This window comes from Pungitius pungitius, chromosome 4 (assembly GCF_949316345.1).
Source record: "Pungitius pungitius chromosome 4, fPunPun2.1, whole genome shotgun sequence".
Lineage (NCBI taxonomy): Eukaryota > Metazoa > Chordata > Actinopteri > Perciformes > Gasterosteidae > Pungitius > Pungitius pungitius.
The window spans coordinates 22,071,039-22,084,407 of record NC_084903.1 but is presented as its reverse complement, the minus strand read 5'-3'; the positions used below and the strand labels follow the sequence as shown (position 1 = coordinate 22,084,407).

The 13,369-nt window shown below is 47.7% G+C and overlaps 1 protein-coding gene across 4 annotated transcripts in view; it reads right to left on the bottom strand.

Annotated features, from left to right (window-relative positions):
• The window catches only part of nav2a (neuron navigator 2a), a 118,267-nt gene that overhangs the window by 9,812 nt on the left and 95,086 nt on the right, over positions 1-13,369 (bottom strand). For 3 of the 4 annotated variants that reach the window (XM_062561860.1, XM_037456956.2, XM_062561859.1), the window contains 11 exons: positions 12,026-12,344; positions 11,154-11,877; positions 9,800-10,013; positions 8,889-9,163; positions 7,900-7,965; positions 7,238-7,282; positions 6,557-6,717; positions 6,060-6,242; positions 3,640-3,692; positions 1,487-1,510; positions 997-1,071 (listed from right to left, as the gene is read on the bottom strand). In XM_062561860.1, the coding sequence (XP_062417844.1) occupies positions 997-1,071; positions 1,487-1,510; positions 3,640-3,692; positions 6,060-6,242; positions 6,557-6,717; positions 7,238-7,282; positions 7,900-7,965; positions 8,889-9,163; positions 9,800-10,013; positions 11,154-11,877; positions 12,026-12,344 (2,139 nt within the window). The remainder of the gene's footprint in view (positions 1-996; positions 1,072-1,486; positions 1,511-3,639; positions 3,693-6,059; positions 6,243-6,556; positions 6,718-7,237; positions 7,283-7,899; positions 7,966-8,888; positions 9,164-9,799; positions 10,014-11,153; positions 11,878-12,025; positions 12,345-13,369) is intronic. The other variant, XM_037456958.2, reaches the window with a different exon arrangement.

The window sequence follows — 13,369 nt, the reverse complement described above, 5'->3', positions numbered from 1 at the left end:
CCCACTACCAATTTCCTTCTTTCAACACCCATCTTCATCTTCGGGTTCACATCTGCTACTGTCCCTCAGACTTTACTCTCCGCTGCTGCAAAACCAACAACCCCCCCCCCCACTTCCACATCTCTAATCCACAGCCGAAGCTCCAGCGTGCACCGACTCGGGGCAGCAGATCTTGAGCGCGGCGCGGCGAGACTTGTGTGAAAGAATCGTGTCTGGAGACGCTCGAAGAGACCGTCAGATGGTTCCGCCAGATGTGAAATTACACCTTGTGGGAGCAAAGTGCTCGGTGGGATGGTCGTGTGCAGCGCTTGATGAATATCGGAAAATGCTCTGTCGTGTGATCATGAATTATATTGGGGCCACATTTTGGGAAAGCGTGAAATGATTCATTTATGCTATTGTTATTTTAACTTTGGTTTGAAATGAAATACTTGCAAAATTAATCTTATACTTAACAGCCTCAGAACAAAGAAGGTGAGCAGTGTAAACACAACCTGCTCAACATTTTCATCATGGTCATAAGTTAGTATTTCACTCAAAACATTCCATATTATATGCTGCTGCTTCTTATTCTCTTTATGTTCACTTTAATGTAACTAATTGTATTTACTTTAATTATTTTGCAATTATTTTTTTCAGTTCTACATTTCTACAGATTTTCAGATTATTTTGTTTTATATCACAAATTGAGGAGAAAACATCTTGGTGCCTCATATGAAATGCCTTAATCCAAAACCAACTATCTAAATAATATTATTATTTATTAAAACAATAAGGTACGAGAGGCTGTACTTAAATACCTCAATAAAACATTTTTTGGAAATACTGTTGAATCAGCTTTTGTGGCAAAAGGTGCACAGCTATTGATGATAATAAATGATTCAAATTTGTGGCACAATATACCCTGAAAGGAGACAGTAGACGTAGACGATACAGGTTTGCTTTGGAGTGTGCGTGCATATGTGTTGTGTGTGTGTGTGTGTTGTGTTTGCTTACATTGGCACTCAGCTGTGTCGTCAGGGCGGAAACCTTTTCCTGGGAGGCGTCCAGCTCCCGACGCAGTTTGCGGATCTGAGGACGTGAGAGGAGCACGACGTCAAAAACACGCCACGCCGAAAAGCACACACGCGTCTGCATGCGATGGCACGCACACGCAGGAAAACACAACAGGGAAACACAACAAAACAAAGGAGGGAGGCCCCCACGGGGGCAGCTGCGATTTGTCGAGGTGAGGGGATGAAACGCGGTGGACGCATGAAAGGAGCGCACACAGGTGTGCACAGGTGTTTCCCGGGAGCGGGACAAGGGCCCCCGTTACGGGGTCGCTCACAATACAGTTACACGTGTAACACGATACAACGATGAAAACGCCCCCCCCCCCCCCACCCCTCCCCCCTCGTGTCCCGACACGCCCGAGCCACACAGCACATAGAAAATGAAAGAGCAGAGAAAGCTCCGGGGCAGAAGTGGGCGGGCTGACACTTACCTCCGACTGAGACTTCTCCTCGTTCTGTAAAAAAAAAAAAAAAAAAACATCACAGGAAGAGAAAATCATTAGAGGAAGCACTGAGTGATGGAATTCTGACCAGCTTTCATGACACAGAGGGTGGGCCGACGCAATGTGTGATCCATCAGCGCCATGGAGACGAGATGTGTAAACTGTGGAGGAGATCGTCTGGTGTAATAATGTCCGGAAAGCAGAGATATCGCCCTGAGGGCATTTCACTCATCGGTGCGGTGTGTGTGTGTGTGTGTGTGTGTGTGTGTGTGTGTGTGTGTGTGTGTGTGTGTGTGAGAGAGAGAATCACATTGTCTCCATCACAAAAGCACGAAAAGACAAGAAGCCAAGTACACACAGAGCGAGAGCGCGCAAAACAAGACTCACAGGACACACCCTGCTGCTGATGCTCTACAAAAAAGCAAAACATGCAACGCCTGCATTTCTTTTCGTTTCATGTAAACAAGCTGCACCGAAACCGCACCGAGAAGGTTGTTTGGGTTTGTCAACTGGACCAGAGCCGCTGTCACAGATCCTTCACCGACCCAAATACGGGCTCGACCGTAGCTAAAGTTCTGTTTAACACCTTTAATGTGTACAATGTTCAAGGTTTTTTGGAAGTTGTGTAAAGCACTACGCAATCTCTTTTTGTCATCGGAACAATCTGGGAATATTATTACATAGAAATCTATAGATTCGTGGAGTATAATACGGAATGTAACATGGATATCTGTATTATATTGACAACTGTTAGCGCTCTTAGCAGCGTTAGCTAATTTAAACTGTGTTACACTCTCCAAAGGGGTTTTACTATTGGTCCGATTGTTTCATCTTAATAGCAGAATATCTGAAAGCAGGACATTTTCGATTAACTTCTGCAATAGTTTTGTAATTCTCTAAAGGAAGTCGTTTGTGGTCGTTTTCTGATATTAGAATAACTCATTTAGAGGATTATGCCGTCCTGGTTTAATCCTCAATCTTTCAGTTGTTTGGAGGCTTTGTGGTAGGTCTAAATACAGCACTTGTGTTATGACAGACGCAACAAAGCAGCACAACAAATAATTAATGATATTTCCATGTGGTTACACCTCTCAACCCCTTAAACAGGTTTCAACAGCCTCCTGCGTCTGCACAGGTATTGCAGTGCGCAGAGCACATGTGAGTGTTGATTTACCGAGTGGCATTCATCCGCACGCGGTCCACACACACCTGAACAGTCACGCACACGCATGGCCAGTTGATGCTAGATACAACACAGCGTCTCGCAGGCTACGAACTGAGGGAAAAGGAATATCTTCGATTTCTGTGCAATCTCTGTAATCATATGTTTGACAAACAGCTGTGTCCAATAGACCAACAATAGAAGCACCCCTCCTCTCTACAGCCCCCCCCCACACACCTCCCCCTTCTCTATTCCTCCTCCTCTTCATCCCTACCGTTTGTTGCCAGGATGTGACTGTGCCCGTCAGGGATAAAGTCGCCATCATCTTTGCCTCCACTCCCTTCCCTCCCTGAGTTCAAAGCGCGCGACTCTCGGGCTCAAAGGAGCAGCCGGCTGCGAGCAGAGATCCGATGTCTGACAGTCTCTCTGCTACACCTGCCCAGGTGAGCAGACCAGCCCACGAATGGGAGGAGGAGCTGTGCTACGAAAGCTAGGCTCTGATTGGCTTCTGTTTGCACGGCCAACAGGTCTACAGCCACAGCCTTTTTTCCCCTCGCAGGGTGTTTGAGTCAGAATAATCCGGATGGATTAGAGGGTAAATGTGCAACTGCGTAGTATTTCCTAATCTCCTGTGAAAAAGCAGAGACATTCTGCTCTGGTTTTCACATAAAGTGTGGATACATCTGCTGATAGATCTGCTGCTTTGTCAATTGTTTTGAAAACAATAAATAATGAATAAGGCTGATATTTCGTATCGTATATATATATGTACTTTTGAGGATTTAAAAAAAATCTGTCATTGGGTTTCTCTAAAAAATAAACTTGTCTCTAGTGGACAAACAATATAACGGTAAGGCAAAACATCCTTAATGTAATGTAAAAAAAGAACAGGTCATATCTATACTTATACTTATCTTACTTATAGTTACACTAATCTCCGCGATTCAAATCAACTTTTCATGTTTTTTTTTCAACTCACCGTGGAGTAAATGGAAGAAGTGCTGGAGACCAGAGAAAGGGAAGACCCATGAACTGTAGACACAAAAACCACAGAGCAACAGCGGGGGGTTAGAAAGTACAGAAGTACACACAACAGCCCCGTAATTATCAACAGACCCCCCCCCCCACACACACAACCCCCCCCCCCCCCCGAGCTGAACGACTGCGGCTCTGCAGTCATGAAGCTAAAACTCCTACACGTCACAGTCGGACTGTGTGGCGCAACTAATGGCCGCCCCCGGTGCTGATGATGACTCAGCCACTGATCACACATCAGAGGCCCGGGGGAGCAGATCAGAATCGCGTGATGTCATCGACCGCGGGAAGCTGGGCTGATTGCAGCAGATTGGTTCACTCATTCGTTCCCCTCACACGGGGAACAGTTTACTGGGGATCAGCTTTTATCTTAATTGGGTCTAGACAGCAGCGAGTGTGGCAGGGGAAGGAGAACATTAATAGACGTCATGGTTTTAAAATCGTATCAATTGGTGTGCGGGATAAATTTGAACTTCCGATTGGTTTCTCCTTCTGTGGCCAGAGGTGCTTGAATATGCAGAGATATAAATAGCATGTATTAATATTGCCGTTTGTGTTAGCATTGAGAATGTATACTTTATGTGCTTTCCTTTATTCATCTTGTCTAAATACTTTTGAGCATCCATCACTAAAGAGACGGCCTCATTTGGTCTGCACAGACGAGAAGAGGGTGATCACGTGTAAAGGTGAGTCTGGGGGTCAGCGTGGAGGGGACGGAGTGACACACCTCTCAATCGAACAAACGGTCAGGTGACTCTGCACCTCGGCAAAGTGCACGCACGCGCATGAACCGCATGTCCCCGGCAGACCTGCACATTGCCATCCAACGCACAAACAAAGAGAGGGAAAGTAATGGCGGAGCCTTCGTGTACATGTCATCACATCACTCTCACGCCTCTCACTGTGATCCCTGTAATTATCTCCTGAAAGGGAAAGACAGAATTTCTGAAAATGCTGGGGGGGCCGGGGGAGGGGAGGGGGGGGGGGGGGGGGGGTTTAGTGCTAAGTAAGTCCCGGGAAACACCTGTGCACAAGTAAGTGCGTCTGTGTAATAATGCCATTGCCTGTGTCCCTCTCTCTAAAGTGCAGGTAACTTAAATGCTTTCCCAAATTCTGTTTAACGCAGATTTGACCAGAATGATCAAAAAAGACGAGTGAATTAAATTGATCCTTCATCCAGTTGTTTTCACTTGTATGCTCATGAGTAAATGTAGTTAAAGTGTAACTGTATCTTACCCCAAGATGATGATCCTGAGGTGCCGGGGGGTTTTCTTTCATTTGAAGGTCAGAAACCAGATGACTGTGTTATTTGAATGTGTTATTTAGATTTCTTCATACTAATGATGAAGGGGTTTTCTTGATAATGAATAACCTTTTTATTTTACTCTTTCCCTGCACTTGGATTGAACATCTGTCCTGTAATCCACAGCCTACACGCAGATGAAAACATTGTGGTGCTTTTGTGTAGAATCATGTACAGGCTCAGCTGACTCTGAGAGGGTGTTTTCTTTAGAATCTTGTAAAGAAAACTCAGCTTTCAAGCTGGAGTCTGGATTTACCAGGTTTTGTTTGAAAGAACTTGCACACAGCTGATTTCCCCCGGAGGCACATTTACAAAAAACAGTAAGAGCGTTACTGGATTTCCTCTCCAACTCTTTGTTTGTCTCTCATGTTGTTTCTTCCTCCGTAATGATTCGTCTGCACCTTCCCTAAAATCTGTGTTTGAATCAATCTGTGTCATCTGTGACTTCACGCTTTACCTCTGTTTCCCAGAACACTTTTCAGACCACCTGATTACACTTGCGAATAATGTCTTGTGGCTGCATTAATTAGTGCCTTTTTGTATGTATAGTAGTTAAATGCAAGTTTACCACCAATTGAGGCTGTGTAACATTCTCAAAGTGCATTAGGGTGGATTTATCTCGTTAAGGAAAGCGCTTTGAACACGGTCCCACACCTACCTCTCCCCCGGCCCTCGTTTGTTCCTTCGGAATTAAAGTTCTGCGTTTCTATAGCCCAAAAGGATTGAGCGGACTCCAGTGGAGCCACCTCGCCTTAGCGGGGGAGTCTGCCTGCTCGTGGGAAAAGCACGGCGGGGCACTTTTCCCAATAAACAAGCTTATGAAGAAAAAAAACAAAGCTGCACCAAAGCTGATTATAGATTTCTAAGGGGACGGAGGGCTTTTACTAGAGGAGCGGTTGTAATCCTTCCTAATGTTCTCTAAACAAATGGAATAATACGTTTTGTGCAACGGGGAAGGCTGCAGACTGCAGGATTACATCTGAGTCAAAGATCGCACCCACGTCACGCGGTCACGGGATATTCAATCGCATCCTTCCACCTCCCCTCGCGTGTCCTCTCACCTTCCTCGAAGCCGTCCCTGAAGGAGCCCGATCGGCTCATGGTGCGAGTCTTCTCGTCCAGCGACATGCAGGAGTTTCTCAGCCGGTTGTCGCTGCAGGGGTCAAAGGGGACTTCCTGATTGGTCAGGCTGTTATTGCGCAGGCCAGTGAGGTTGATCTGAGCTGCCGAGGTGGGGCTGGATGCTGTGGGAAAAGGTCCATAGTATAATATAAGTCAATGGAGGACGTATTTTCCTTTTAAACTTTTCATTTGTCAATGAAATGTAAGCTTTGAAAAAAAAATGTCTGTTACAAATCCTAAGAATCAAAAGATAAGTTGGTGGTTTTGAACATATTTATTATTTTGACATCAAACAAAAGCTGAATCAAGTTAAGTTTGACTTTTTCACTGTTTGAGTTTGTACTTGTGATATTACTGCACCGAGAACACGAGTAGAGTGGGATTTCGCAGAGTGGGATTAAAACAAAAACACAAGGAGGGCTGTTTTGAGGCGTACCGAGCTGTCCGAAGTTGAAGCGGGTGCCAGAGGGGGAGGTGATGCTGGAGCTGGGGGAGAACGGGGAGTTACTGGCCGATTCCTGCAGCCCGCTGGTGGAGTGGGAGCGCAGCCAGTCACGGGCCTCCTCGTGGCTTCTCATCTGTGGGGACGGGCCGTACCTACAGCAAGTCAAAGATAGGATTAAAGTGGAGGCGACAACCCGAGAAGTGTGGATTTTGTTCCCGGACAAGATGATCTGGATTCCAATCTTTTTTTATTTTTTTTTATTAAGCAGTCAGATTAGTTGCCGGGATCAAACACGATGGATCAGATGCCCGAAACAAGGAATTACAACACCATGAACAAAAGACTGATTCTCTGCTGTGAGCAACAGAAACTAGAGGGTGAAAAAAACAAAAGCAAAAAAAAAAAAAAAAAGAAGCCAAAGAACATTTGACCCCCCCCCCCCCCTCAATCAGGCACAACACAGTAACGACTCTACACCACGACAGATTGAAAAGCCTCGTCACGGAAGCACAACACAACAACACAGGTGCCAAGTGCCGACAAAAACATCCAAAGCTTCTTTCTGATTAAGTGAGCACCAGCCTCAAAGAGTGAATGTAGACGCAGAAATAAAAAGACAAGATAAAGACCAGTGTGTGAAAGCCCTTTCCGAGCGGGAGGTGAAGTCAGTACCTGAATCCTTTCTTAGGCAGAGTGTTTCTACCACAGTGTGGCCCGCTGTGGGAGAGAAACACTTTAGAGGAGGAGAGCAAAGGAGGCAAGGAAACATCTGTCTGCATCTCTAAAAGACTTCAAATACTATTTTTACCCATCGACACTATGTATCCAAACTAAAGCAAAGCAAAATGATCTCAATCTTTAATGCAGGCCTAATTATACTTTGACGACTAGTATAAGTTGACAAGATTTTATTTTAAAGTAAAAAGACTTTTACTTTAAAAGAATTATAAGGGAAGGAAACTAAAAATGTGTATGTTGAGACCTTAAGATTGAGGCTCTTGGAGTGTGAAATAGACTCAAAAACAAACATCTTGTGCCGATGCTGTCGGGCAAACGCGCACAAACAAACTCTACCACAAGGCGGCAGCAAGTGAACACGGACCACGAAACAGAAGAACCAGTGAAGGTGCCAACATCCACACAGAAAACCTCACGTTTACACTTCCTTTCACACAGGAACAGAGAGCTCCTCCAAATAACCACGGGCTGCCACGCAGGGCGCTAAGAACCCGCTCTCTTCGTCACAAAAGCCCCCCTCGAGCGTGGCAGCCGGCGGCGGTTTGGGAGGAACCTCGGACCAGAAGCCTAACACAGCGGCACACAGGCACGTTTACCTGTCCTGCTTCCGAGGCAGCGTGTTTCGGCTGAATAAAGGGCTAGCGGAGGGAGAGGAGAGGGGACTGAAGGACGACAGGAGGGGGAGACGCACAACAGACACAGAGAAGAGAAGGTTTTCAGAGAGCGAACTGAGATCAACTGCAAAAAGCTTTCTGCGGCGTTAGTGAGAAGCCTCGGCGAGGAGGGTGATGTCATGGCCTCAAGGCTTCCACTGAGGCTATTAGGTTTCCTCTGTGACATTACTGCCACATTACACAGTCAACCTGTCAGGACGGGATCCGCCACAATGACCACAAGTTACTGTCTGATCGGCTGAGGACGCCACAGGAATTTGTTGTTTTTTTTGTGCTCGAGCGCAGGACAGAGCGGCGAGCGCGAGGCGACACCTCGCCGAGGCGGAGGCTCTCTGCACGGCCTCCGTTCTGGAGGAATTCAAGTCACTGCAAAGCAGTGTATCATACATCATTGATGTATGATACACAAGGAGGTCAATATAGAAAAAATAAAGTAATTAATTGCACATTTGGACATTCATTCATCTCGATTAATGGCGATGAATGAATGTTGTGGTAGTTGTTACAATGTTGTTTTTAATGAATGTTTGTTTGTCTTCTAAAGACTAAATCTTACAAGTAATGAGTAATCCCTTTAGAAAATGTATATTGGAACATGTTGTACAATATTATTAAGAAGCCTTTTCCTAAAAGATTTAATTTGGATCCTCCTAATCTGTAACTAATCTAATTTGGTCTCGTATGACCAGTTAATGTGACATACGGGGGGCTAATGGGCCAACACTTATTATCGGGGGCCAACACTTATTATCGGTATCAGTATTTAGAGAACCAAGAAAAAAACCTCTTGCAAGCTGATCATCTGGAAAAACACACCACAGACTCCGAAAAAGTGGTTCTTTTTGGAAAAGGATAACAGTTTTTTTTTTTTTTAACAGAAATGGGACGCGCCCACTTTTAAGCGTCCTCACCTCTCAGACATCCCGGCCTTGGTGCTGCCGGCGCGTCCCAGCGCCGACAGGGTGTCCTCCTTGTGGCCGGCGTGGCAGCCGCTGCCCAGGCTCATGTCGATGGACTCGCTGCTGGTGTGCATGCTGCTGACGGAGGGGTACCCCATGCTGCTCGCCCCGCCGTGCCCGCCCAGCGTGCTCTCCCTGCTCTGGGCGGAGGAGCTGCTGAAGGTGGTGCCCCACGTCAGGCTGTTGGAGGGGCCGGTGGAGGAGTAGACCGAGCCGGGACTGGAGGCCTGTGGGCGGGACAGAGAGGATCTTATTGATTCAAAATCCCATTTTCACTTTTATTTGATGATTTGCTTTAAGGTCACTGCGGATATCAACTTTTGAACCAAAGTGTGCTTCGTAAAAACAATGCCACGTGAGTCACTTCATGTTAGAGACAGACTTCTGACTAAGGTGCTATGAATCAGGAGAAGGTCACGGTGCGTTCATGACTGAGCACGCTCAGACTTTGCTGCTCTGTTGCAATATGTAGCCCACAGTTAACCCAACACGTCGCTAAACCTGCTCCTTCGTACCGTTCGAAGAACACGCTCGTTATTGCTTAAAGGAAAACTGTCAGACTCAGAGGCAACTCCAAGATAAACTCCTCCTCCTGTATTGGTGGGCAGTTAGTATGTACAGCTAAAAATAGCAGCGTATCTGATGAAAAAGTGGCTGCTCCCGTGACTCTGTTCTAAGGACAAACAAGGCTAATTCAGCCATTCACAAGGAAAGCATTTTTAGTTTGAAAACCATGTTCCTATTTCAGCTTTATCGTACACTATATAATAGGTATTTTTAACATTTCCTGTGGGAGATTTTTCTGCTCTCGTCATTCTCTACAGGAAGATGGTCCATTTGCTTGTCTTCGTGTTCCTGCTCACCTGCTCGCTGCCCAGCGTCCCCAATCCCTGCACTCTGCCTCCAAACAGCGGGCTGCTGGTCTCGCTGTCCACGCCGCCCAGCCCTGCGTCGGGGGACTCCAGCACCGTGCCCACGTGGTTCATGGTGGCGTGGGGGTTGGAGATAACAGTGGAGTTCTTCATGTTTTCACTGGTGGTGACCGGAGCCTGTTTACAGGGCTTCCCACCAAACAGTCTGTGGAGAATCAGGGAGGGAGGGGTAGGGTGAGAACTGGGACTAAGGATGCCATTTGGTGATATTCTTTTGGTTGTTATGAATTTAAATTTCAAGTTAGTACATAATTAATAGACTGATAATATGTACATTCTGTGGACGTGAGACCGTAATAGAATCACTTTTAACAGCGTTGTAAGCGAACACATAAACAAGAAGAAAAAAAAAACAGAACAGAAGAAAACAGAGAATATGATACTAATTAAGTCCACAATGCTTTTAAATCGTTTTGACGTTGCCTGAAGCTAACTTTTCTGTGTATGTATGTAAAATGTGATGCTGCTGCAGGAAGAAAGGTCACGAGGTTGTAAAAATCATTAGTGTTTGTCCTCCAGGGTTGGTGAATATTAACAGCAGATTAAACACCGAACACATTTAAATTTCTGGATCAAAGAAGCAAGGCGGCGCAGTGTGCCACCCTGAAGGCCTCCAAAACAACGTATTATTATTCTTAACTTTGCACCAAGGAGAGGTAAAACAAGTGCTCAGATGTGAGCACACGCACAAACACACATACAACTCTCTCTTGTTTCGTTACTAATCCCTGGTTAGAGCTAAATGGCGGTCTATGGTGACTGGAGCCGTGGTGGGCGATAATGGCAGCCCTCTTTGAAGAGTTATCACTCCCTCACATTAATGAGGGCAGAGCGCTGAGGTAAGACTCAGCTCCCATTACCCAGCACCACACCCTCCCTTCTCCACCCTAACCCCCATGTATCGGCAAGGCTGAGGGTTGGCAGCTGAAAGCCTGCCTTTCACAATGGCCTGATTTAACCTCCCTGAGTGTGTGTGTGTGTGTGTGTGTGTGTGTGTGTAACAAGCCCACACGGGGGATTATTACTCACCACTGTTTACCCTTCAATGAAGCTATAAGATTACTAACTTTTCAAATGACCTCCTCTCTCTCCCACTGTGCCTTTGTGTCTATGTTTGTGCTTCATGTGGTAAAGTCAAGCCCATACAGGAAGGCCCAACACAGTACGGCTCATCAGTTAGCCGTCATTACGTCTGCAGCATCCCTGACTATACTGATTATATTGTGTGTGTGAGTGTGTGTGTGTGTGTGTGTGTGTGTGTGGGTGGGTGTGTGTGTGGGCTCACCTGCGCAGTGTGGGTGAAGAAACCTGCTGTCTTCCTGTCGCTGCTCCTCCGCCCTGCATCGCGGCTCCGCCCCTCAGGTTGTCCACCTCAGAGACGCCCTTCTCCCGGTCCGTCTGATTGGCCAGCGGGCCCCCCGGGCCGTTGGCCTTGGTCAGGCCGACTGGGTTTTTCCCGTGAGTGGTGACGGAGAGCACGGCGGCCTCGATGCTGCTGGTGGAGCAGCGGTTCCCGCTGCGGGCGGCCGCCCCCCCCGCGCGGCTCGGCCTCGGCAGGCTGCGGTACTGCAGCGTGGAGCGGGCGCTCATGGGGAGGAAACCGTCGTCGTGGTGACCCAGCATCGACGCGCCGTCCTGCCCGCCGGCTTTCAGCCCCACCGCGAGCGGGCGCGCCCCGGATTTGGGCATCTTGCCCAGGGTGGCCGAGCCGCTGGTGATGGTGGCGCCGCTGGCAGTGACCATGGTCACCATCCCGTGGCCCTGCTTCTTGAAGCCGAAGGTGCTGGTAGGGGTGCGCGAGGTGTGCGAGTGCGTCTGCGGGTGGGGCTCTGAGGCGGCGTGCGCGAGGGCACTCGTCGTCGTTGACGACGACGCGCGGCCGGTGGGGGTCGTCTGCTTCTTCGCCTCGTCGCCGCTGCTGCGCCCCGCGTCCGACGGCGAGCGGTGAAGGCCGTTGGGACGAGCAGAGAGACAACCCTTTTCTGACACTTTGACGTCATCCGTCTTACCTGCAGGGGGCGAACGAGGGGGAAAAACATCAGTGGGGGGGCACTACAGTTTCCCCTCCCCCTCACAGATGAACAACTTTTATTGTTGTATCACAAATGAAAACTTGTATATGACTTCTTCTGCCCCAGTGGTGGACGTCCTCGTTACCTGAACTGTGGGTCTTGAGGCCACCGGAGTTTGTGGAGCCCGTGCTGCTGGTGCTTTTAGTCCTGGGGGACGTCACCCCCACCTGAGTGCTCATGCCTCGCCTCCAGGAGCCCGTGTGGGACACGGAGGGGGTCTTCCTCCCCGAGCCGCCCTTGTCGGACTCGTCGGAGATGTCGGAGGGGTTCCGGCGGCTCCACTTGGAGCCCGACTCCATCCTGGCTCTGCTGTCCGACCCGCCGTTCGGCCTCTTCACCTCGTCTCCCGACCAGGCCTGGTGCACCACAGCGGAGGCCGAGTGCTTCTCTGCATCTGTCACAGGCTGGGAAGACACAGAGAAACCCTTCAGGTCAGATTCATTACCGCTGAAGAGAGCGCTTCTTATGAGACGTTGCCAAGTGCCTCTATAGAGCAGGAGCCATCGCGCTGTGCGTAATGTCGCCAGCAGCCACAGTAGGTGCTCCTCCTGATTTGAAATGTGACGGGAAGTTCCTGCTTCTGCTGCAGGCAGCTCATGTTGTGGATAGAATGACTTGAACTTAAAATCAAATCTCATCTCTGTCAGAACGTCAAAAGTCTCCATAAAGAAAAGAGAAAATTGTTGAGACGAAAATCTATTTTTTGCGGGATGAGTTATTGGTAAACATTACTTTTCTTTTGACTTTTCTACTGAGTTTGTATTGTTTAGAAAAACAACAAAGGCTCTGGTGAACTAGCTAACAGCTGTTTGAGGGTGATGGTCGCTGTTGACAAGGCAACACTACAAAAATGCAGCGGGCCACTCTGCTAAAAGAAATTAAAGAAGACTTAATCAACCTGCAGTGTGTCCGCCTGCTTTACTAAGAGAAAGGCTCCTTTGTGCCCTCCTTTTGTTTTCTTCAGCACCTCTGGAGCAATTAGGGACACCGGTCACATGGTTCCACATCTGCCACAATAACGTGTCTCAGCTCACAATATTATCATTATTAATATTATCGTCTCAGCGATCCCTTTCTAGGAGCGTATGTGGCTCTTAATCTGCGTTTAATGGTTTGAGGCCAGAGTCAACATCAGCTTTGGCTTTGTGAGTTCACAGCTGTAGTCTCACATTTTTCACTGAAAGCAGAGGAATGCTGGGACGGACTGGCTTTAGGGAAATGAGGCCAAGTGGAAGGATACGGTTGCATCGGTTTACCACTACCACCTTTCTATTTTATACTTTGGAAGAGTTGTCACACCGGATCAAGCTAGAGGTTAAAAAAATGTGGATTATTTTATTGTTATTATCCTCGCCACACTATACTCGTTAGATGTACACACTGGCCTTAAATCGTCCCTCTGCAGTTTTCTTTGCTTTATTCTGAACCA